The sequence below is a fragment of the Falco cherrug genome, chromosome 1 (genome assembly GCF_023634085.1).
Source record: "Falco cherrug isolate bFalChe1 chromosome 1, bFalChe1.pri, whole genome shotgun sequence".
In the NCBI taxonomy this organism is placed as follows: domain Eukaryota; kingdom Metazoa; phylum Chordata; class Aves; order Falconiformes; family Falconidae; genus Falco; species Falco cherrug.
Window position 1 is genome coordinate 123,325,911 of NC_073697.1, and position 25,744 is coordinate 123,351,654.

The 25,744-nt window shown below is 43.7% G+C and overlaps 2 protein-coding genes across 3 annotated transcripts in view; one reads left to right on the forward strand and one right to left on the reverse strand.

Annotated features, from left to right (window-relative positions):
* RHBDL3 (rhomboid like 3) overlaps nucleotides 1-18,054 on the forward strand; it is a 73,106-nt gene extending 55,052 nt beyond the window's left edge. Inside the window, exons 7-10 of the mRNA XM_055726878.1 lie at nucleotides 3,275-3,387; nucleotides 6,070-6,170; nucleotides 9,136-9,196; nucleotides 9,921-18,054. Coding sequence (XP_055582853.1) covers nucleotides 3,275-3,387; nucleotides 6,070-6,170; nucleotides 9,136-9,196; nucleotides 9,921-10,192 — 547 coding nt within the window. The 3' untranslated portion in view covers nucleotides 10,193-18,054. The remainder of the gene's footprint in view (nucleotides 1-3,274; nucleotides 3,388-6,069; nucleotides 6,171-9,135; nucleotides 9,197-9,920) is intronic.
* Nucleotides 18,055-18,194: 140 nt separating this feature from the next.
* Nucleotides 18,195-25,606, reverse strand: C1H17orf75 (chromosome 1 C17orf75 homolog). Of its 2 annotated transcripts, XM_055726892.1 has the most exons (10): nucleotides 24,569-25,606; nucleotides 24,214-24,306; nucleotides 23,453-23,578; nucleotides 22,896-23,033; nucleotides 22,653-22,710; nucleotides 21,874-21,993; nucleotides 21,197-21,261; nucleotides 20,940-21,076; nucleotides 20,294-20,397; nucleotides 18,195-19,687 (listed from the first exon to the last, which is right to left on the reverse strand). In XM_055726892.1, exons 1-10 carry the CDS (start codon nucleotides 24,700-24,702, stop codon nucleotides 19,478-19,480), a joined length of 1,185 nt encoding a protein of 394 aa, XP_055582867.1. In that variant the 5' UTR covers nucleotides 24,703-25,606; the 3' UTR covers nucleotides 18,195-19,477. The 2 variants fall into 2 exon arrangements, with proteins under 2 accessions (XP_055582867.1, XP_055582876.1); XM_055726901.1 differs by lacking the exon at nucleotides 24,214-24,306.
* Nucleotides 25,607-25,744: the final 138 nt, after the last annotated feature.

Here is a 25,744-nt window from a genome sequence, read left to right on the forward strand (position 1 = left end):
TCTTTATTGCTAACTTCTGAGTGTTAAGCTCTTTTCATATCAGGAGAACAGATAAATCTTGGAAAGGTAATAAGGTTTGTTAGTGGAAGCCCATCATTCTCCTCTCATTTTCAAATGAGAGGCCAACACAATGCCATGGGATCTATTGTTATCCTGCTTCCAGCTGAGACTTTAAAATGGTAATGTGGACTGCTCCTTAATTTAGTGCGCTCAGTCGGTTTTTTTGAAGAGCAAGTGACAGCCGGAAGGTGTCCAAGAAGACAGCAGTTGCTAAGGCTTGGCTGGCTGTGCCTCTAGAAAGATTCCAAAAATGCATGGAGTGTGTGTTGGTCCTGATGGAGGAAGCTTTGTCAAGGGCTGAAAAGGCAGGCAAAGTTGTAAATTCTGCCCTTCTGCTTTCATGGAAAGCAGACGTTAATTATTTGGGGCCCACGCATTTGCAACACTGCCATAACTAATGACTTGCATTGACGCTCAGTCCCATTTGTTGGGTCTCGGGGAAGGAGAAAGTCTTTAATAAATCAATGAAATTGTCATTTCAAGAATGACGCATTCAGCACTGGCAAAGGCTAATTGTATTTTATGGGTGCTTATTGACTGTGGAGCCTTCAAAGCTCTTAGCGTGATGGGGAGGAGAAGTGAATGGGATTGCTCCTGGAAAGTCTTTTTAAGAACAGCTGTGAATCAGAGCAGTCACTTTAGAGTCTAGGATAAACTTTGCTGAGCTCTTACAAAAGCTTCCTTTGAAAAATAAGACCCAGTGCTTTGTGTGAAAATGTCAGGTGCCGCCTCGTGACGTTGACTGTGTGCCAGCCAAAGCTGCTTTCCTCCCCTCTGTAAAAGGGCACTTGGAAGCTTTGACTCTTCTGTGATCTCGGTTTGACCATTGCTGGTTGTTCCAAAGTTCTGTGAACGTGCGGGATCAGAACAAGTACAAAAATATGCCCATGTCCAGTGGCTTCAAAAGTCTTGAGCAAGGTAATAAAATAACGCTCAAGTTACATGCAGTGGTTTCCCATGATGACAAATTGCATGCTGAGCGTCTCATACAGGAGAGAAATTTATCCTTGGAGAGAAATTCAGTGGAAACAAACCTATTAAGATATCTGGAAAGGACTGTTTCCTGCAGTATCATTTCTAGCAGTTTTTTCTGGTCCAACTTTAAATTCTTATTTGTGAGACTGTTCTGTCATTACTGCATCTCACCATCAGTGTTTTTCTCTGATGTATATGGGAAATTGCTATGGTAACACAAAGACCAAAACAGGGAAAATGCATATAAACCAAAGATTGGTAGTGTCTGTCTGCAAGCAATCCTTTTTCTGTAAAATAGGATGTAGATTTTCAGTGCATTAGCTGCTTTCCCCCAAAAGATGCTAGCCTTCTGTGTTAAGGGTACTGCTGTGCGGTTTAGGTCCACCTGCTTTTCAAGCAGACTCAGGCGCTCTTCATGCACAAAACAGTGTACCCCTGGGTGCGGTGTGAAGTTGCCATTCAGCAAGGTCACAGCCCTGTGACCCCAGGGTAAATGTCAGACACTAGCACAGTTCAGGGGCCTGGCGCTGTTGTTACCTCACTGGAAGATCCTGCAGATGGCAAAGGCACGAGTAAATATTTGTATAAAGCTTTGAAAAGTGGTGAGACGGTTTTGTTAAGTACTGTTGATTAGAGCAACAAAGAACTGAGTTTGAAACTATTGATTGAGCGTAGGAGAAAACTGCTGCAGCGGAGTCTTTATCAAATGTGTACATCTTGGCTGTCCCACTCTCCGCCTCTAGGTTGGAAGTGGTCCTGCACAATGTGAACAGCAAGATTTTCTACAAGTCTAATCTCAGCCCAGCTTTTCCCATCGTGTTCAGGAGTTTTGCTGTTGACTGATGGGAACAAGGGTCAGTGAATAAAGAGCTTCAGTGAATGCACCTTGTGTCTCACTAGGCACCTAATCAGAGATAAAAATGCCCTCTGCTTCCCATTCTGACCATGATCAGCTGCCTGGAGGAAAAGGACCTGGGGGTGCTGGTTGATGGCCAGCTGAACGTGGGCCAGCAGTGTGCCCAGGTGGCCAAGAAGGCCAGTAGCATCCTGGCTTGTATCTGAAACAGCGTGGCCAGCAGGACCAGGGCAGCGATCATCCCTCTGTACTTGGCACTGGTGAGGCTGCATCTCAAATCCTGTGTTCAGTTTTGGGTCCCTTGCTAGAAGAAAGATGTTGAGGTGCTGGAGCGTGTTCAGAGAAAGGCCAGCAAAGCTGGGGAAGGGTCTGGAGCACAAGTCTTCTGAGGAACGGCTGAGGGAACTGGGGGCGTTTAGCCTGGAGAAAAGGAGGCTCAGGGGGTACCTCATTATTGCTCTCTTCAACTACCTGAAAGGAGGCTGTAGACAGGTGGGGGTCGGTCACTTCTCCCAGATAACAAGCAACAGGACAAGAAGAAATGCCTCAAGTTGCACTAGGGAGGTTTAGATTGGATATTAAGAAAAATTTCTTCATGGAAAGGGTGGTGAAGCATTGGAACAGGCTGCCCAGGGAGATGGTGGAATTCACTACCCTGGAGGTATTTAAAATGCACGTAGATGTGGTGCTTAGGGACATGGTTCAGTGGTGGCCTTGGGAGTGCTGGTATTATGGTGGGACTTGATCTCAAAAGTCTTTTCCAACCTATGTGATTCTCTGATTCTATGATCATATTGGAGTAGGCATAGTGTAAAGGGTGAGGGTCAGATAGCACAAACAGTGAAGTGGCATTACGTGTCACAAGGAAACGGCAGCTCTCTTGGGACAGCTAGGCTTACCGTGCTCTTGATTTAATATCCTCTCCCCATCATGGCAGTGTAATATGTGCAGGGAAAGGCTGTTTCATTAGGAGGGGAGAGGAAAGAGGCAGGTCAAGTTCTAGCTTCTATTCCAGGCTCTGCTGCCATCTTGCTGCTTTTTTGGACAAGTCATTTAACTTCAAACAAACAAACAGAGAAAAAAAAAAAAAGAAGAAAAAAGAAAAAAAAAAGTTTCACTAAGAACCAAACATGCTATGTGGTCTTTGGCTGAAGGGACCTGGGTGATATGAAAAAGATAATGAAAAAGCAGCAAGGAGGGAAGAAACATCACAGCTCTCAGTCTGATTTTTTCAGGAACCATTGTTCCTGAACCCAGTGTTACAATCTACTTTTACGAAGCAGGTGCCGCTTGATTTCCTTTCCAAGATATCTCTCTCTCAAGCATAGAAAAGGGAGACAAAGAGTTAGAAAAGAGGACAACTGTTGTTTTTCCTTGCCGCAGGATAGAACACCTTGGACTCAATGTTGTCCTTCAGCTCTTGGTTGGGATTCCCCTGGAAATGGTGCATGGAGCTGCGAGGATCAGCTTTGTGTACGTTGCTGGAGTTGTGGCAGGTAGGTGATGCCTTTGGATGCCCCAGATGGAGAAGCATCTGAAAATGGTCTGTTGCTGACTTGCGTAGGAGAAATGTTTTGTGATATTTGGGTGTAGGAGAAGAGCAGTCACTGATCTGTGTGTTGAAATTCTTTTGGAGGCTAGAAGTGGGAAATATGCTACAGCTTGACATTTTTAACTAGCCATGGGCTCTGTGTTTTGGAGACCTGCTAAAAAAGCACCAAGAACCTGTTACTTTAAAATAGCCTTTCTTTAGATGGTCTTTCTGAATGTGGAGGTCATGCTGTTCCTTTCCTATTGTGTCTCACAGAGACTTAGAGGAAAGGTGGCATCACAGGCATCCCTGCACGAAGAGTGTTGGGGATTTTTTTTCCCCAGGTCCTGTGCCAGTTCTTACTGCATTTGTCCTGTGCTGTCTGCTTTCAACAGCCTGAGTAAGCAAGAAGTACTTGGTTGTAAGTTGTGAACAGTGCACAGAAATCTGGAAATTAATTTAATCATAAAGTCATGGGGTTTGGTTGATTTTTAGTTTATGCTGTATTGCTTTTATTTATGTTTGGCATTTCCAGCAGTTTGGAGGTGATGGAAGTTAGCTGACAATAGATCAACATCTAATTAAAACAGGAGGAGAGTGTGAGAACAGCTAAGAGCTTCACAGTGGAACTCAGACAATGACTGACTGTCTTAGATCAAGATTTGTGGTAGTGGATTTTTTTCCCAGCTACATAATTTTATTTTTTCTGTAATGAGCAGCAAAAGCTTTTGTAAAATGGGTGCTAATAAATCCTACGTTCCGGGAGAGAGGCTGTGGAAAGAATAATGGGACTAGGACACAGGACTAGGCACGGTACAAACATCACGCTATTTAATGCAGAGAAGGGAGTTAGCAGACAAGCTCCACTGTCCCTTGCCTGTTATTTTAATAAACACTAACTAAAGAGGTCCCCAGTCTGCAACTTTCCAAACATAAGTTTTTCTGCGTAGATCCATCTACCGAACCCTAGGGCTTCATTTATATATGTGTAAATACACACAGCAGCACATCTGTGCCAGGTAAGCGAAGCAAGTGACCGTTGAATCTGCTGCAGTTGAGCCTAGGCAAGCACTGCAGGTTGCTGGCTGCCTCACAGTCCTGTGGCCATGGCCTTGCCGGCAGGGTCTGCAGGGCCAGAGGCAGGTTTTACTGGGTGTTGGGCTGGGCTGAATGCCAGAGCTCTGGAGGCTTGTAGCCAGCGCCTGAGTGAGGCTTACTAGCCCACCTAACACTATTGGTTCATTTTTGCTACACAGATGATCCCATTTTTTTCTCAGAGAAGCTGCCAAATCCTCATAGGCTTGCCTTTCACACTTTACGACATATAAATTGTGGAAGACAGTGCCAAATGGAAAGGGAAAACTTCCCTTCTTAATGCAGGATGGAACTACAAATGTGATCAGACAGCCCCACACAGAAAAGCATCCCATGATACCTTTACCTGTTTGAATTGTTAGCCAATTATTAAGCATACTTTATTCTTTGACATGTGCCAGGAGAGAGAGGAAGAGGCATACTTATGTTGAGGATCTGGCAATATAAAGATAACACAGCTCCTAAATCAGGAATAAACAGTAAAACGTAGACACGGGCTGCAATGGCCACTCCCTATTTTTATGAAGTTTTTTTCTTCATTTGTCTGGCTTTACTAAGAAAGCATGTTGAGGCCGAGATTGAAAGACTCTGTGCAGTGTCTGGGGACTTAACTGCAAGTGCTCATTGCTTCTTTCTTAACTTCTCATTAACTTTTTCCGTAATGGCAGCGTTTAAGGTCTGAGAAGTCTCAGGGCCATACAGTGAAGGAGGGAGCTGCCAGCAGAGCTGGCTGGTGGAACCTTGCACTTTCTTGACCAGAAGCTGAGCAATTAGCAAAGAAGTTTGTTACATTCTGCATTACTGAGGTCGCTCTCAAGATTTGCCATGGGTCTTTTTCCAATTCACACTGGTCACAAAGATTGTCATTATCCCTGCCTTGTGACACCAAGTCTGCCTTTGTCTCTCTCTTAAATTCCTCCTAAAGTTTGCAATGAAAGAAGCTTTGAGAAGATCCAAGCCTCCATCTGGGATAAGGAGAAGCAGTGTCTGTTTGGATGTATTGTTATTAGTGGTGCTTTTATGTGATTGACCTGTCATTTTGCTATCTTGTGTTTACTGCCTCCATCCAGGTTATTTTTAGCTAGTATTACTTGGAAGTTTTATAACAGGCTGTGCTTTGATCGGAGGCCTGTGCTAAGTTACAAGTCCCCAGTTCCTTCTCAATGTGCAAATATTTGTCTTGCCAGCATGGGAGCTACTTCCATTTTATCTTCAGGTGAGGAACAAGACACAGACATTTGTCTCCTGCTTCCTTGTTATTTTAATCAGGGTGTAAGTGCCTTTTTGCAGCATAGGTTTGAGGATACATTGCTGCCTTGCTTGGCTGCTTTTAAAGTTAGGTGCAGAAGAATCGATCAGTCTCTGTCTTGGCAGTTCTACAGGACTGAGTTAGCTTCACAAATCAATACCCCCCACCCCTGGCCCCGGCTTCCCTTTGTATATTACTGACCTGCAGCAATTAGCACAAAACAGGCAGTAGCAGGGAAGTAGGGTAGGAAAGAGGGTGTTTATTTGGCTGGCAATTGTCACAAACCCTTGTTCTCTCTCCCAGGGTCCTTGGCAGTGTCAGTAGCTGATATGACTGCACCTGTGGTGGGCTCCTCTGGAGGCGTGTATGCTCTTGTCTCAGCTCACTTGGCCAATATAGTCATGGTGAGTACCCAGAGTCTAACCTCTTTGGAAATGAGCCAGGTCTGGTGGCCCAACGGGATTGGAAATAGGGCCCGGCTCAACTGTTGGCCATTCAGAGTTTGCCCCAGTTGAGTCTCGTCTCAGTGGTGCGGTCCTGGAATGGAAATGTGACACTGCAGTTGGTGGCTTGGTACCCTGATGAGTGGCAAGCCAAAGATGCTGGTAATCCAAGATTTATCAGTACTCTGTGCTATCAGCTCTCCTTGCACAGGCTGACAAATGTTTGGAAAACAAGGAGCTGACTGGCTTGGCAGAAGTTGCAGAGTGTTTCTGTCTGTCTGTGCTATGTAATGTTAGTGGGTACCTAAGGAAATTTAGTATTTTGTGCATTTGTGTGCAGAATATTCCTTATCACCATTTGTAAAACCCAGACTGAAGCTGAGCCCTGGGCATACCAGTGATGATCTTTTTGCCTTTTCACCTAATGAAGTACTTTAGGAAGGTCAGTCAGTAAATACCAGCATTGTCATTCCTCTAAGACCTGGAAACGGGAGCTCATCCAAGGTCCTCAGCTAGGTGGTGGCAAAGCCCCGCATATCTGCCTATGTGACTGCTAAGCTGGCAAAAATGGCTTTGCTGAGCGAGGTGGTACGGGGTTGCATGTCCGTCCTGTACCAGCAATATCAGAGCAGAGTAACCATAAAAATGATGGTAATGTGTCCTCCCCTGGGTATGAGTGGGAAGATAATGCAGGTCAGCTGCAGTAGAGACAGAAGGTCTGTTAAATGGGTGCTGGGAAACCTACGTGTGTGGTTTCCAGCCTAAAAGAAAACCTTTTATTTACGCTTGTATGCAGTGAAGTCAGCGGGCTGCGACATGGTGCTGCTCCAGGCAGCCTTTATAGCAGGTGGAAGCAGGGAAAGCGAGTGATTTCCTGAGCAGAATAGGTCTCCTTTGCTGTCTTCAAGCTTTTTGGAGCATGAATGAGCTGGGGGCTGTTGTCTAAGTTAAGACAGTTGAATGGCTGGCAGAGAGATAGGGAATAAAGGGGCTACCTCTATACCACAGGGTGTATGTGGTATATATAGGTGTATATATGGGAAAATGCCTCCCTGTATACAGTCACTTTCAGTATGATTTGTGTTCCCTGCCGTTGGGCCAACAGAAGCAGGAGAGAGTTTCCTCTGTCTTGCAGGGTGGTAATGCAGACACAGGGTTTCTTCACACAGGGATTCACAGGGTCAGAGGGGGACACTGGAGGAAATTTTGGTTTGCTTTAGAAAAGGAAGAGGCTCTGGCAGATGTGTGTGGAGTGTCTTCATCAGTTACCCTCCCAGACTTCTTAAAACATTTTACTACTCATTGCTCTTAGCATCTATATTTCTCCAATATCTGCTGTCTCTCTTCTTGTCTGAAATTACTACCTTTTCCATTCTGGTGGAGGTTTTTTCCTTTTCTTTCCCTCTCTTCTCTCTCTGCTCAATTAGTATCTAGATGTGATGCTTCCACATGCTGAAAGACATGTTGGCTGTTTGCTGGTAAAGCACAGAGTCTTGCACAGCTGCTTTGAATGTGCTGGGAAGAGGAGGGACTGTTGTGGGGAGGGTCCAGAGGAAGTGAAAACATTCCTGCTTGTACAAATAAATACTATTGGAAATAAATACATAAAATAACCAACAGGGGGAAGCAATAAAGCACATCACCCTAAGGAAAAGCGTGAGGGGAGGAATTCAAAACAGCTACATAGAAATTAAAACTGAAGGAAGCAGCACAGTATTAATCAAGTTCAGAGCCTTCTGACTGGGTTAGGTGTCTCTGTGGAGAGAGAAAATGAGTTGCTTATTGTGTAGAGATTGCATTTTTGCAGTCACAGAAGGGATTTACAGACAGATCCCACATATAACTTGAGTATATGTAATATGTATTGCAGAATATTTCTTCAGCAGGCTGGAAAGATACTGGGTGCCATTAAAGATAGGTTGAAGAGTTTACAAGCATTTTTTTATTACTTCAGTGTGATGAACAGGGAGTTCTTCACAAGACACTTGGCTAGCTTGGTATCTCATACTGCTTTCAACAGGCAAAATTTCATTTAGTCACCTAATAATAATGTTGTCATACATCTGAGTTCCCCAGAACATGATCTCTTTTTCTGCTTGGAAATTTTGTGCAAGTGGAAAAGGAGGAATTTAAACATTTCTCCCAGGATTTCTGACTATCATTCAGAGATTCTTATTCCACTATATGGATTAATGACCAAGCCTGAAGACAGAGGAGTCCAAATCCAGGCTTTCTTACGCACTGTTTCCTTGGTATGCTTTTATTGAGATCTTTATTATCTGTGTGTGCTCTGCCAAGCAGTTCTGAGTTGCAGAATTTCAGGGAGCCCAAGGTAACAGGCAGTAGTGCTGGAAAAGCACAGTAGGGCTTGAATGCACTGAAAAATTGCCTGACAGGTGACAGTGTTTGGCCTCCAAGTGAACCATGATGAGCTCTGTGATGTTAACCAGAATGCTGCTTGTGTTGAATGCTAGGTACTAGTTAAGATACTTCTGTTTGATGTGGCCTAATACAACAGGGTTTTGCAGGGTAGGTAAATTCACATATTTTCAGAAGTCAGAATTTGAGGTGAAACATCATACTAACATGTTACAAATTAGTCTATCTGAAGAACGGAGGATGGCAAGGCCAGCCAAGGACCACACCACACCAGCTGGGGCTCAGGCAAGGAAAGTCAGTAAGACTGCCAGGCAAGTCTGTAACTTGAACATGTCTGCAATATGTCCTTTATGGTTATGTCCTCTGGGATTGACAGATCTGGGTTTGGTGTGGTGAGTGGAGCGTTCGCAGCCAGGTGGCAAAGGCAACGAAAGGGGCTTGTTGCAAGGAATGGTTGTCCTTGATGCTCTTCCAGCATAGACCTGAATCTAAAATCCCTCCAGGTTTGCATGCAGCATCACTTTGTTTTTCTTGTCTCTTTTTCCAGAACTGGTCAGGAATGAAGTGCCAATTCAAACTGCTGCGCATGGCTGTTGCCTTGATCTGTAGTAAGTATGATGCACACACAATCCTGTTTTGTTTGTCCTTTTCATAAGAGTTTGTGCTGATTCAGAGAGTTTTGACTTTGCAGCAGGTTTGGTAGGAACTTGCAGCTGGACCTTCTGGCAGCAGACACCACATTGCTGTCAAATGCAGATTTTGGCTTTCAACGCAGGCATTTGTAAATGGTGATTTGTTGTTAGCCAGCATCTGTAGCTTGTGGCGTTTGTGAAGATCTGTGACTTAAATGTCTTTGAATTCACAAACAAGCAGTGCTTCTGTAATGATAATACGTAGGTTTCCCAGAGCAATTCCTATCTGGGATGGCAATGGTTTTATACACATATTAATGAATTATCTTCCAGCCATATCCCTAGGGTGGTGTGATAAAGGAAACTAAGCCATGTATTTATCACAGACAATTGTCTTCAAAGTGTAACGCTTTTTTAAAAATTTATTTTTATTTTATGGGTTTGGTATAAATTTTGGTAGAATATTCCCCCATCTACCTACACTCCCATGAACTAGACCACTTACCAACCACTGTGAAGACCTCACCTCATGTCTGTGCACCACAACCCTCACATAGCCGCAGCTTCCCAGCTTCCCTGTGCTCACCATACAAGGCAGTTTTTCCCTCTCGATTTTTTCAGGGATGCAGCGCTGCCTGCAAGATGGACTTAAGAAGGGGTAGACCTAGGTAATTAATTTACTTTTCCTTCTTTGTTCCAGTGAGCTTTGAATTTGGAAGAGCTGTGTGGCTGCGATTTCACCCCTCTGCTTACCCACCATGCCCACACCCCAGCTTCATGGCTCACCTTGGAGGGGTGATGGTTGGAATCACCCTTGGTGTCATCATCCTGAGGAACTATGAGCAGAGACTCCAAGATCAGACTTTATGGTGGATCTTCCTTTCTATTTATGTCATTTTTGTCTTGTTTGCCATCTTCTGGAACATTTTTGCCTACAGCCTGTTGGATCTAAAGCTACCTCCCCCTCCTTGAAAACACAGGACAGAAAACGCAAGAGTGGAAGTCGGTCAGCTATGTTAAACGAATGAAGATGGAGGATCTATTTTTATATTTAACTTAGGGGAGGATGATTCCTTTGAACAAAAGTGTATGCTGGAGGAGATGCTTAGAGATCTCATGAAAGAATGGGCTGATCAGTTTGTTCACAAATCTAGCAGGTACTGTAATACTGGCTGGCCTGGACCCTGCAGTTTCGCCACTGCCAGGGCTCCCACTGGGCAGCTTGTACCTGGGCACTTATCACTTGGTTTGTTAGCACACATCAATATTTTATATGAAATATTTATATTTTCCAGGTCAGTGCTGGAATTATGGCCAGTTGTTGAACAAATGTCCTCAATGTTACTGAACACTGAAAGGGAAAAAGAGCAGATATTTACTAATTAGAGACTCGCATGGTACTCAACAGGCAGCTTGGGTTTGGTTTCTATGGACACACCTGACTGTTCAGCCATACCAGTGCCACTGTTTAATTACTTGAATGGTTCCTAAGATATTTTAGCCTACAGTGAAACCTGTCTTATGCACCTTTCAAAGCAATCAGCAGAACTTGATCACCCAAAGTGATGGAGACTGGTCTTCAACTTACAGGTCAAATGTTTTGCACTATAAACCTTGGGAATCTTAGAGCGTTGTGGACACCCAGCCAGAGGTGACTCTTACTGTGCATGTTTCACTTGATTTTAATTAATCTACACACACACCCCTCAAGCCTGCTGTGGCTAGAGATTGTGGCTGGGCTTTCTTTTTGGAGGGATGGAGAAAAGGAGGGCAAGTGTTAACTGTGTTTATCAGCTGACAATCAGGTGCTGTTTTCTTCTTACTCGATTTCTGGCCACATTGATCTAACACCTGGCCTGCAATGAGCTCCTAGCAAGGTTGTCAACTCTTCCAGCAGGTTCTTACTAGAAAAGTAGGACCAGGATCACCTGTAGCAGCATAGGGGTAGTACTATCTAGTCTTTACAGCCATACAGTACATTTGGGGCCAAATCTGTCCACTGAAGTCAGTGGAGTTAAATCAGGTTGTATGTAGCACTGTTTTTCCATTGAAGTGGAAAGAGTGTTACTGTGTTACAGTGATCATTGTGAAACTTGATAAAACTGGTTTTAAAGTGTCTGCTAATTCAAGGATGCCTCTTCCAGAGGCAGTGGATGTTCAGGGGCTCCAAGCAACAGTTAGTTGCAATGATGCCTTTTTCTTTAGCATTGGCCAAGTCCAGGGTTCAGCAATCTGTAAATTGTAGTACAGTCCATACAGTTGTCTGTGTGGACCTGGGGACCAGAGTAGAACTTCTGTAGCACAAGCAGTGCTTATAGGTACTCTTCTCTGTAAGGTGCTTATGTTATTTTGCCTCTCACTTTAGAGAGGTGCCAAACTACAGTTCAGGAATGTGGATGCCCTCCTTTTCTCTCCCCTTTACCCACCTAGTTTGATGGCCTGGATAAAGCAGCCCTAGGAGTCTCTTACAGATTAGCTGCTCTCTTCCTTTTTTCTATTTGCATACTGGTGCCCAGGCACCAGCCACCACAGCCTTCCACAGCACATCTCACAGGCACTGTAGCAGTTGTGTTTGCTCTGTAGCAAAATGTCTCTGTATTGTAGGCTTTATTCTCTCAGCTGTGTAATTGGTGCTGCCAGATGATACCACAAACTAGTAGGAGTCTGTCTTTCTAGAGGGGACATTCGCAAGTGCTTATCAGCTGCCCCCTTCTTTGCCTCTTAGGGGAAAAATCTCTCTGGTGTGGAACGGTGAAGTTCTGCTCCCAGAGCAGAACTACTGCTATGCACTAGTAAAACTCCTGTTGCCTAGGGGAAGGGGAGTGGGGGAGAAAATAAATGTTTCTACAGCCTAGAATAAGCCTTACCTGCAAAAGAAACAATTTTTGCCACCTTTGTGCACAGGGATGGGATCTCTGAGGGCAACTGCACCCTCCTTGTTCTGCATGGCTAGTATAGTGCTCATGGGCCCTCGGGTCAAGGGACAAGAGGAAGGGATAAAGGTCAGAGTGCTGTTCATTTTGGAGAAGGGGATGGGTTCCCTGTGCCATTTTACCTCTGCACTTTGGGTCCTAATCAAAGCAGTCATGAGAATTTATATGCATCCTTTCAGGTGCTGGTCCAGTGAGTTTCGTAGCTGTGGAGATCATCTCCCTGGGGAGCAGCAGGCAAGCAGGAGAGCAGGGAGCTGGGAAAACACTGACAGAAGCATGGTTAACATGTAAGGAGGACATTCCTTTCCTCAACTATTGCTAAGCCTTTCTGATTACAGATGCCTTTAAAACAGAGGTGAGCAGAAATGGGAGTTCCCCTGAAGTTTTAGGAAAACTTGGAATATTTTGGTAGAAAATTTCAATCGCAACAAAGCCCAGATTATTTTGCCTATAATTTAACATGGGATAGTATATATTGCATTTTATTTTTTGATTTCTCAACTGAAAGCTACTTAATGCCCATCAGTTTCTCCTCAGGAGAGGTGCCTGTCAGTGGTGTGCTCTGGGGTGAAGCAGCAAGCTACAAGTTCAAGGGTCACCAGTTTCTTCATCAGCCTGACCCTGGGCAACATATCTTTTGCCTCTGTTCAGGAGCAGAAGGGAGCTGAACAGAGTAGTCCAGGCACTCTTCCATAGTTGAACATAGTTTACATGAACTGGTTGAAAACAGCTCTGAGGTTGAGCTTATGAGTTGTTCTTTTACACATTGTTCATCTTTCTGACTTTCATTGTGTCCCCATGCCCTGTCTGAGCAAGTCCAGAGGAAGCCCTGGGGATCAGAAAGGCCCCATAAAAGCAGTACTAGTTTTATTGTGGGTGAAGAAATTAAACTCTCTCATGTTCCTGCTCATCAGAGCTGAAATCTCTCCCTTTGCATAGAGCAGGCTGTACACAGAGCCTGTTGTCTGCTAAGAATCTGTCAGCTCATGGAGTCAGGAGCAGCACAAAGTGCTTAAGCTTTTATAATTATTTTTTTTAATCACTAAAATTACACTGTGAAAACTTGTTATGTTTTTACAGAGTATCAGGAAATCTAGTTATGCTTTCTAGTGTACCCAGGAGTGCCAGAGTGCTGCAGCACCAGAGAGCTAATAGCAACCAGGCTTTTCTTTTACCTCCAGATGTCCTTGAAGCTGCTGGCTTATGTAGGAGATGTAATATTCTCCATCCTGCTCATTTGTGGTTCCAACTTGTCACAGTCAGCAATGTGTTCCTGAAGGAATTGTCCACTGAGGGACGGTTTTTGGTAATTATTTTGTGTTTTTTTCAGCTGCTGCCAGGATTTTACATCAGTTGGGTAAAATGTGAATCTATTGAACCTCATGGATGTGCAGTGCTAGAGCAAAAGGCAAGGAGTGTTACCAATGTACAGATTTGAACAGTGCACATTAGAGGAAGTTATTTCATGGTTGTGTCCTTGAGTGAGGACACAACACCTGGGAGGAAAAAAGCCATTTCTATGCTGGGCTTAGTAAGTATATTGCAGCACTGGTCCAGTGAGTATGGGTTAGGGAGCAGTAATGCAGACTGGGGAAGCCTGAGGTACTGGTGGTAGAGCTCCTTCAGGGACACTGCGGGCAGCGCAGTGATAGCAGAGATGGGGTCCGGCTCCAAGCCTCTTGCTGATCCCTCGTCCTGGAGGAGAGATGGGAGAAGTGGCTCAGCCAGCCACGGGGAGGAAGGAGGAGGGGGAGACCAGGTAGATCAAAGCCCATGGGGCTTGCAAACTGCACCTTTTATTCTTAGATGCTTGGAGACCTGTAGAGATTAATTTTACACACATCGGTAATAATATAGGAAGGAGGAGGGGGAGGGTTGTAATGGAGTGATGGGAGAGGAGGTTACCAGAAACAGTCTCCGAGTGAGGTGTAGAGGAGTCATAAAAATGCTGTTGGATTTACTTTTGCTGAGTTCTTAAGACAACATCTCATGTCACTTTTCCCCCATCAGTTGATGAGGAATCTTAGCACTTACGTGGCGTGTTGTGGTTCTTGACTACTCGCTCCTTTAGCAGTAGGAAGTATTTTATCAATGGGGAAGGGGGAGGCCTCATTGTCTGAGGGTTGCTGGATTAGAAATAAAGCTCAGGGATACTGTATCCCAAGACCTTGCTCCTTCTGATGGATTATACTGCCCATGTGTTTTAAATCATATTAGATAGTTTCAATTTGAACTGGGGTGTGAAGGATGGAATCTGACACATTCAGAGCTGGTACTAAAATAACCGCTATCTGCTGACCTCAGAAGGCAGCTGCTGGTTTGTGCCAATATTTAATCTCACAGGATCGTGGGTAGGACTTTCACACATACTTCAGTGAGTAAAGAGCTCGGAGTCTTTCTGTTTACATAGGCTCAAGCTCAGCTCAGCTGCTTTGGAACCCCCATCCACTGGCTTTGCTCGAAGTGGAACTGGAGAATATGGATGCAGTTCAACACCAGCAACCTCTGGAGGTAAACTGGGATCTAGAGAAGAAAGGCCAGCACCTCTGGGGTTTTAGCCTCTTTGAATATTGCTGCTGTCTGTTTCTTTTATAGTAGTGGCTGCTCTGCAGTGCTCTGTGATACAACTCAAAAACTCCTTCCGCAATCACTGATGCTGAGAGCTGGTTATAAAGGAAAACAGTGCATTTGCAGCATTATAAAGAAAGAATCACGCATAAGACAGAAGCCATGCTTGTTTAAAGGTAAATGTATTTTTAATGTCACCATTAATCTTTGGTTTTTAATTGGAAAAAGCTTTCTAATGAGGTATTTCTGAAATGCCAGTAGTAGTAGTAGTACAGAAAATCTATGTTTCAGGGTACTTTACAACACAGAGCACAAAATATCCCCTAGGCCTGATTTAAGTAGCAAAAGTACCTTAATTTCCAGTGAGCTTAATAGATACGTTAGTCAGTGACTGTCTCCTGACTCCCCCACAGTGTCTGTTTAGTTTGCAAATAAAGCTAGATTTATGCAGCTTTTCTTTTGCTTATACTACTAATGCTAACAACACATCCAAGTGTTAAACACTAAGCACTAAACAATGTAATTTTCTGCCTTAAAATCCTGAACAAATGATACTTTCCCGTTAAGGGCTAGTAAAACAAAATGATATTTGCAAGGTAAGATGCTATGGTACATTTCCAAATATTTTTGTATTGTGTATATTCTGTATATTTTTGTTGTAACAATATTATTTGAGCGCAGAATCCATTAAATTTTTTGTTGGTGTTTTTCTCTCTCTCTCTTTTTTTTTTTTTAAATAAATTGAGCTGTTCTACATCGTATGCCAAAAAACAACCAAGAAAAAACTTCCAAAGACAGTTTTGTAAGTTTGTCTACAGTTAACAGAGTACTTAACATAAGAGCAATTGCTTTTGAGCTCTGCAGTGTAATCTTTTAATAGTGGCATTGATAACTCATTTTTATGTCTTTCTAAAAGTGTCTATCTGAAAGATAAAGGGGAGAGTGAACTGCTGCTTTATTTCTCCATGAGATATAACAGGGATGCAGAATCGGGTTGGGACTTGTATTGAAATACAGGTCTTGTCCCACCATTTGATGACTGACGCTTTAGTGCAATAATGACCTCAGAACTGTGGGGAAGCTGATGGCCGAGTACATCATTAGAGCATTTACAATTTGTTATTGGAGTGGAGGGTTGTTCTTTTTTAACATCAGTCTCTACCGAATGTCTTAACATTTCGGAGGAAATACATTCTTGCCTCTTGAATCAGTAGCGGGAACAACATATCCAGGAAGTTCTGCAGCAAACCTCCAACTGATTTAGTTATTTTGAGATAACTAAAATAAAACTCCTTCCATCAATGTGGAAGGGGGAGGCTTATTCTGAAAAATATCTTTGTGGTTTTGTTGGGCAACAACGGGTTAAAGCGTAACTTAAAAGAAATGAAGATGTAACTAGCAGCAGTTCCTGTCAGATGTTACTCCTAAGGGGAAGCAGATCACTGCTGCCATATGTGGGACTTGGCTCTTGCTTGTTTTCTGCACTTAACTGAGCTTTTAGAGACACTTAAATCTCTTCATTCACTAGCTGAGGACTTCCAGCAAGAAGGTAAGGTGGGTTTTGTCGTTTTTTGTCAGTGTTATACAGGCAGTGTTACTGTCTGCTAGCACCATACATTTTTCTTGCTGGGTAAAATAATTTTAGAAAGGCAAACTGAAGGACAGAAATACTGCCACTTGCAGCATATCTCTCACAGAGAAGGAGCCAAAAGCTGGCAGCCTTGATCACACAAACTCATGAAACTCATTATAACTTTATTCCTGTAACTCCGATCATATTCTGTATAGTAAGCATTGCTCATAAGTGTCAGAAAGAGAAATACTAGTTTCTCTTTAGTGGCTTATATGCCACTTCTCTTGGGGGTAAAGACAGGGGGAACCCCCAAAGCACAAACTAGACCCTGATCTTTCAGACTGCAGGTCTGTAGCAGTTAAATCTAAACTTGCATTCTTAACATAGGCCTGGGGGATTGTATGTTGGTTGGGTTTGGGGAGTTTTGTTTGTTGTTTCGGTTTGCTGTTTGCTTTTTTCCCCCTGAAGGTTTTTAAATCAGACCCTTAAAACTACAGTAAAAATCTTCCAGGTTTGCAAATTAAGTGCACATCTCAGCATCTTCTGACCTTTTGTATGCTTCATCCTGAGCATTAAATAGCTGATGACTGGAGGAAGTCGTGTCTAATACTCTCCAGGCATTCGTGTAGTTAAACAGCTGCTTCTGCATTATTTATTATGCTTTTGTTTAATTTCCTTTAGTTTTGTTTTTAAAAATAGAATTTATAATGGGAAGACGCCAGTAAAACCTGGAAATTAATGAACTACCAGGGTATATGGCAGTGTGTGTGTGTGTGTGTGTGTGTGTGTACTTGTCAGCATCTTAATAGTTAGGAAACTGAGTGGCAAAGTCACTGCAAAGCCAGCAGAAATGAGATGATGTTAAAACAGAGGCTGCAGAAAGTAAGAAATCATGTTTTTTATAATGCCAGCCATCCTTCGGTGGTGGGAAAATTCAGGAAAAGGAACTTTCACCAGAAGCAGCTGTGACTGAAGCTGTGCAGGTGTAACAGTACAAATTCAGCAGGACTGATACCGAACAACGCGTTACCTTGGAGAGGAGAAGCCCTAACAAGACTAAGCAGAGTTTTACAGTTAAGGTTAAAAATACCAGATTTTGAAGAGTGATTTATGATAACTTACCTAGCAAACAAAACAAGAATCTTAGTTGAAGTGTAGTACAGGTCACAGGATAATAGGATAATTCAGGTTATGAGGGACCTCAGATCTCTAGTCCACCCTTAGCTAAGGGGTAATGCGCGCTGTTCAGTGCTTCAGCCAGTTTATTCTTAAAAACTTCCAGGGATGAAGACTGCGCAAAACAACTGCAGTTGCATCTCAGGAAGTTTATCACCACCGGCACTGCTGTGCCTGGGACTGACCTATTCTGCATGTATTGAGGCCAGCGCACAGAACACCCAGCCCAACTCCTGCCTAGGTGCGGGAACAAGGAACACGCCAGGTTAGCGGGATGACTTCCTATGCTCCTACAGGATCACAGCTACCTCTTCTTCACATCCAACTTCTGTTTTAGTTTATTTTTTTGAGCACTGACCTATTCCCTGCCTCCTGATCAGGCAAAATACTAAACGATCAGTGCTCTAACTTTGTTAAAAATGTAGAAGAGTGACATAGGGTGACATGTTTAATTGAGTGGTGCCGCTTTGCTCACTCATGAATATCCTGAAGGAAAGTGTTGTTACTCCTTAGAGCTCCTGAAAATGAGAAAATAGAGGGTTTTCTTTCAGATTACTTTTATTTTCTTCTCTGACCTGCCCGTATATGTTACATGTCACCTTGGGTGTCAACGTGACACTTCCTGCACATTACACTAGCAGCTCCCCTGTGTTGTGTGAATAAAGGATTTTAAACAGGAGACATTGAGGACAACACTTATTTGTAATTTAATGTAGGCACACTATTACAGACTTGAATGTGTTTTATTGTAAACCTTATTATAGGTTCAACACAGTGGTGTCACAGGAAAGCACTCAACTTTTATCATCACAGTACAGAGCGCTGGCAGAACAGTCAGTCAAATTAACTGCATTAGTAAGACGCTGTTAGTGTTTCAGGAAGAGTTGTTCTAACACACCCAGAGTTCGGCATTCAAACACTCTCTGCCGTAAAGGAAAGCAACAGGGAGTTTTGCTTGTATCAGGTTTACAGAAATAGTCCTCCTTTAAGGGTCAATCAGAGGCTCGTAAGTTTTGATTCCAGCTGTAGCCAAAGATTTTCTTCAAGTATTCTGCTGTCTAAATGTCTTATGATATGGGTAAGAACTCATTGCTGAAATATAAGGAAATGTTTTAAAGCCTGAATAATTAACTTGGGAACTTAGTTTACTTCAATTTCTGAAGAAGTTTCTATTAATTTAAAGTTAGTATTTAATCTGTAAAACTTCCAGGTTTAATTCTCCATGACTGAAAACCAGATGATTATTTACAGTTATGCAAAATGGGTACCAGGAACATACAAAGAAGGTCTTGATCACAATGCAAACTAATCAAGAAGGGGGTTCATCAAATAGCCTGGGAATTTACCACATCTGTCCAGTGTACGTACATACATACATACAAACTGATTCCCAAAACTGTTCAGTCTTAAGGCCATTCTGTTTCATACCGATTAACAACTTGTTTTATCTAATAACAGCAGAACAAACTGCCAGTTTGAAAGTAGAATGTGGAAACTAGCTACAGGCTTGTTATCTATGTTCTCTTATATAAACAAATATGATTAATTCATTTACTATGATTTATCCACATGTTTGTGCTTCTTTATATATTAAAACAAAAGTAACCATACCTTAATGATTAGACATAATCATTGTAAAGATATTTAAAATACTTAAAACACTGAAATGCTTGCCAGGTAAGGGATCTGGTGGTTGGGGGTTTTTGTGTGCAATGACTGTAAAAACCAAGTGGCATGATTTCCTCAGAAAAGGAACAAGTCATTTTGAGAACCTGCTAAGCACTGAAAATTATGCAGGAGTTTGTATGATCTGATATTTACGCATTAAAAAGGCTCACACTGCTTTGTCTAAAAGAGAAAAGGCAGATGAAACTGCAACTCAGGCTTGACTTAGGTAATACTTTTAAATATAAATTAAAAATCCTGCCATAGTGAAACTAAGCTGCACAGAAGAAATTAATGATTTATACAACACTCTCAAATGAGTACAGAAAAATTAAGATAATTTTAAGCCACTGATGTTTCTCTCATGAATTCCTCAAGGACGGTCACTACGTTTCTGGCTTCTGGCATTTCTGCATGTTCTACTTTAACAATCTTCAAAAGGATGTCTCCACTGCCACAGTTCTTTAAAAACATGTAACACTTGAACAAGGCATAGTGGTTCATTTCAGCCTGGCGGATATACCTCTTCAGGTTGTTAATGTCTTGTATAGCCTGGGAAAAGAGTAACAGCGTTTCCTTATCCTTCTACATGGACAGAAAATGTTCTATCAAGTGGAAAAAAAGTGAAGGAAGAATAGTAGGAGAAGCAGAAGCATTCCCTGCAGGGATTTTACATTACTACTCAAGCGTGATGTAAGAATTGAGTACTGTCTTTGATGCATATTACCAGTGCTGCTGTAACAATGCAAAATGTGTGGATACCACAACTTGGTACGTCCAAATTTGAAGCAAGAGTTCTCCTATTACGACAGACCACCTAAGAACTGTTAACTACTGAATGTTACCAATCACGATATTGTGTGTGCGCAGCTCAAATTTACAGTGTTTTAAGAAAAAAAGTGTGCTTTATTTTAAATATGAGAAACTGCCTTTGAAGCACTCACTAAAGCAACTTCTACACTACTTTACATTCTGGTCTTGTCAACTACAGTAAGCCAGTTCTCAACTTAAACTTCATTTTTTTATTTTCATTTTTGATTTGATGATCAAAGTTGATGATATTCAGACGTCATAAATAACCTAAAACTTTTCCTTGCTGCAAAAAGAGTATTTGCTCCCTCGTTATTTTGCTTCTCTTTAACATATACGAACACGTACCTTCAATTTAAAGTTTTCCAAAATCTGCCGGAAGAGAAATGGATTTCCACCTTCAGCACCATTCACAAAAGCTTGCATCCAGTCCTCACAGAATCTGTTGCTTGCTGTTCAGGAACACAGAGAAGAGATGAGAAAAGGTAAATGAGCTCAACATAAACATATAGCTGCACTCACCTGGTTTAAACCCCCTCACATAACAACTGATAATAGCATACTTGGGCCAGGATGTAAGTCTTAAGAAAAAAAGAAATAAATGTGGAAAAGAAAGGGAAACACAGCTACAGTGATTACGTGAAATTCTGTCCTGATTGTTGAATTCCATTTGTTAAAAATACACGGGGGAAAAAAACCCACAGCATTTTGCAGCTTCCCTGAGGCATACGAGTTGCTAGTTTCATGGTGTGCAACCTAAATGCACTGTGGATTTTATTATCACAATTTTCAAACCACAGTTCCAGCATGTCTGGTGAAACAAACTACTCTGCTGCCTCATAGGAAAACAGCTGTTCTAGTTTCCAGGTAGAATCCAAACTTCCTAGGCATGAACTTTTGGGCTTCTGAACATCCTCAGCTACCTCTGGTGTCCACAGCTCGGCACTTGATGGATACAAGTAACAGGAAGAAGTATTCACAGCTGTAATCTCACCTGCATTATGCAACTGAGGCTGAGGTCCACTACAGTCTATAATCATTGACTTGTGCTGTTCTTCAGTCATGGCAATACACAAGGAGGTCATTGTGCCTTCCTGAACAAGTCCTTGGAGGCTGGCAGCTGCCAGAAACCTGACACAAAAAGCCCTTGTGAACTGCTTGCTTCTTTACAATTCCTGAACAGCAAGAACAGGAGGCTGTCATACAAAAAAGCCGTTACTCACAGGTTCCTTGGTCTCAAAGTATTTTTACCTGCTGATGTCTTTTTCTGTTCTTTCATCTGCGTTTTTAACTTCTACAGGAGTATAACTCAAAGCCTTAAAACAAACAAAAAAAGAAGGAAAAAGCTGATACAACTTTGCTATTCTGTTGCTATACTGCAGTTACTAGCAATAAATGCATAATGTGGTACTTAAAAAATTGTTCTTTTCAGAGAAAGAGCAGAAGCTAAGGGAATACTCCACATTATAGTCATCACAGCTGGCTTTGTGCTCAGAAGAAATATATCAGTTATACTCTCTTAGCAATTCCATCCAAAGCCTCCTCAAACTCAGGGACTAGAGCTAGGATTAATTTCTTTCCTGTTTCCAGTGAATTACATGAGGCACATAGGCAATGTAACATCCCTTTTGGTTCAGAGAAATTTTAGCAGGGACAGCTTTCTCATGCTGTTTCTAATTTCTTCATTCTAATTTCAACTTGGACACTACTACGTAATTTAAAATTAGTTAATTATAAAAATTGATAGAAGAAATTGCAACAGGCTTCCTTAGCAATAGAGCAGGGGAAAACTACTTGCCCTGGATTAAGAAAAGTTGTTCTTCATTTACTCCTTGCTGGGAAAGCAAACATCAAACATTTTAAACATGTTGGAATCGCTGAGACGCCTTCTGAAACTTTTTTAGTTATGCAGTTGGAAATACACTTACAGCATGTAACAAGAAGGCAAGTTTCTCCTGGAAGAGCTGTACCACTCTCTGAATAGGGCATATAGCATTCTCAAACCAGCTTCGCAAGTAGGGGTTAACGTAGGTCTCCCAGGGGTTTTGCTGTAACAAGTTGAAACAATAAAACTTTAACTACAAATTACATTTCTATGCAAATAGAAGCCTATTAATAATCTATTCAGCCTAAGATATTTGGATGTCAAAGCCACCACGGTGAACTATGATGATGAATTTGACATTTAAAGCCATGCTTTATCAGCAATGAAGGGCTTCATTTTTTAAGAACAGAACTGTAATATTATGGTGTATACTGAGCAAAGACCATGCAACAGCAGACAGGATGAGGAGACTCAAACCACATAGCTTCCATTAGAAAAACTGTGACAAGAAAACCACGAAAAATCTTTCCTTAATATTCAGAAGTGGTAAGAATCTATGTGGACGTTGATAACTCTCCTGGAGACCATTACTTTTCATTAGTCATTCTCCTCTCTGAATCCAATGGCAAGTAACCTTTAACAGATTTATGACTGGCACAAGAAAGTCCCGTCCCTGCGCCTCCCCTTTTTTTTCCTCTTTTGACTTCTATCATTGATAGCACTTTAGACATTCACTGTCACCACAGTAAATCACCTCTCTCACAGTGTTTCACACTGGTACTTAAAACACCTAATGTCTCTATAGACTAAATCTTCCAGATTGTCTTAGTAACTAATTTGCATAAATAGTGATTTTCACCACTTAAAGAAGTTAGGCCTTACCTCCAAATCAAGGTTTATCTTCAGACTTCGAATGTATTTGTCCAGCTCAAGTCTGAAAGTATCTTCTTAAGGAAAATAAGTTGCGTCAGTTAAGACCTGCATTTTTCCCTTTCAGTATATGGCGGTTACCAGCGTTTTCAGTTACTGGAAAGTGTGTACAAACGAGCTGATTTCAAGCAGGAAACATAATTTTTACATCATCTCCATCTCCACACAGATAAAGAAAATTAAAGGTAAGGATATAGTTCCAGACCTTTCTCTGAGCCACCTAAGAAACAAACCACGTATTCTGGAGCATTGATGTCTGATTCCAGTGTTGCCATTTCTAGATTTTCTTGTTGGAAACGACAGTAATAACAACCAACTTTATATTCTGGTATGCTATGCAGAAAAAAAAATATTGTTAAAGATACATCACAATAAGTAAGTGAAAAAAGCAGACACACGTGATTTCTGTAAAGAACTTTCACCGGCTAGCACTGGTGGCTCCTGTGGTCATATATAGAGCTCTTTGACCTTCTTTTTTCCTCTATGGCACGATCACAGTAGTTTAAAAGGAAATAGACACAAACGCATGTAGTATCTTAAATATTGAAACAGTAAACTATTTACTGCAGTATTTTTCACAACACTACCTAGAAAGAGGAAAGTGCCACTGCATAAAGCTGTTACTAACAGCAGCAATAAGGCTGAAAACATGGAATCAGGATTAAACCTAAGCGCAGCAGCAGATGGCAAGATACGCAATGCTGCCAATGTTGCTTACAGTTTCTCATTCACAAATAATTTTAAAAATTTACCTCAGTCCCACTGACACTACATTCCCCATTCCTTCGAACAGGGCTCCTTTAGTAAGACGCTTAGCGATAAAACTGCGCAACTCAGTCTCTGCTTCAGATGGCAAGTTAGTGTCCAGCAAGGAGAGGCTTTCAAAAACAAGAATAAATAGTTAGCAAAAAGTTAAGTGTTACTGTTTTGTTTCTTTGAACAAGCACAGAACCACCTGCTTCTAGATGGGGGCCCACTAGGATCCTTCTCTGGCCTACAACTAAGTTGCTCTGCGACTACTGGCCCATCAGAAATGCACTCCGTGGTTTGCCTGCCAGACCAACGCCTGGAGCTGCGGTGTCAGCTGATGCTGAACTTCTCAGCAGTTACGAACCAGTCACTGCCCCTCTCTGTTCCTGTGTTTCCCCAATTGTAATACAGAACCACAACTCCATTACAGAGCTTGTGGGAAAATGTCCATTTAAAATTGTTTAATAAAATTGATTTACCTACTATCTACATGAAGACTTAAGTCAATACAGGAATGTTAAGTAGCAAAGAAAACAGTTTAATTCACAGATGGTAGTTTAAGACATTATTTGAGCTCTGTAGTTGTGTCCATCCCCTAGGTATTCCAGGAGAAGCACCCGAGGGACTTCAGCATGCTTTCATGGAGGTTTCTGCTTTGAAGGGGCTTCAATATACTTGCTTACTGTTCACCTAACAGCAATACGGTAAAGACTTTAAAGCGAGGTGGTAAGGGCAATGATGCTGTCCCGCAGGTTGGCTTTACCTGAAGTCTTCGCCGGAGGGTGTCTGTGCCCCCGCGCTGCCGGGGCTGCCATCGGCGCTGCCACCCGCGCTGCCCCCCGCCTGCTGCCAGCACCTGAAAGTCAGGCCCTGGCATCACCCGTTCCAGTCTCAGCACACAGCACAGGGAGGGGACCGCAGCAGGGAAAGGTATATGGCCTTAACCGTTTTAAAGCAGGAGCTGGGAATCGGGACGTTATGGGAGGAAAAAACTCTCGGGGGGGGGGGGGGGGGGGGGGGCGGGGAATAAAGCGAATTCCAGCATCTGGGAACTGGCCAGGCCTGGAAAGGGCGCGCACCCCCCGGCCGGCCCCGGCCCCGGCTGGCGGCCCGCTCACCTGCAGCTCCGGTAGCTGTACAGGCTGTGGTAGGTGCTGCCGTGCCGCTCCGGCCGCCGCTCCTCGCCCGCGCCGCCGCCCTCCTCACTGCTCTCCAGCTCCCGCTCGTCGCCGTCCGGCAGCGCCGGCAGCATCGCGCCGCCCGCTCCCCGCCGCCGCCACGGCCTCGCCTCGCCCCGCCGCCCCGGACCCGGCGCTGCCCCCGCCCCGCGGGCAGGGCAGGGCAGGGCGGGCGCAGCGGCAGCTCCTCCCCGGCCCCCGCTGGGTGCAGCCGCCGGCGTGGGCGGGCCGCGCCCGCTGCCCGGCCCCGGGGAGGCGAACGGGGCGACGGGGCCGCGCTCAGGGGCCCGAGCCGCGCCGGGCACTGCCAGCAGGCCGCGTCCGCAGCCGGGGCGCAGCCGCACGCACCGCGCCGGGGCGGCCTGCGCTGCTGCAGCGCCGCAGTGTAACGCACTGGAGAAAGCAACGTGGAGCGGTGGTAGCGGTGTCGGTACAGGTCACCCTTCAGCAGCTGTTCGCTGACTCGATGGCAGGACCCGCTCAAATCACATTTGACAGGATTAGCTGTGTCACGTTTTTAAAAAGCCTACTCTTGTTTCTGAAATACTTTTTTTCCCCTGTTAAAACAGTACATTTGTTAGCTCAGCCCCGTGACAGGCAGTTCTCGCAGCCCAGCCCCGCGGGTGGGGAGCTGCTCTCCCCACCAACCTGCGGCAGGGCCGCTGCAGGAAGCCTACAGGTCTGGGCACTCCAGAGCCAGAAGTGTATGGAGGCTGACAAGCACCCCAATGGGATGTAACGGGGCGCAGGCACGGGAGGCTCTGCAGGGCAAAGCCAACTTTACAGTGCTCCCGGAGCACCATGCTCCCCCACACCTCAAGGCCTCCCCATCAACGAGCCACCTACATGGACACAGGTGATAACCACCAAAACACTGCGCAGAGCGGCCTGTTGAAGGGATACAGGCCGCTTGCCCCCTCAGCTGTCGTGGGGAAAAAAACCCAATTTCTCCTTCACATTAAACGTGGAGACAAGAAACCCTGCCAGGTGCCTCAGAAACCCCAACCCGCGGTAGCGCCTGAAACAAAATGGCGGCGGCGCGCCACCGCGAGGCACGATGGGAGCGGCCGAGAGGCGGCCGGGACCGCCGGGAGCCCGTCACGTGGGCACTCCCTC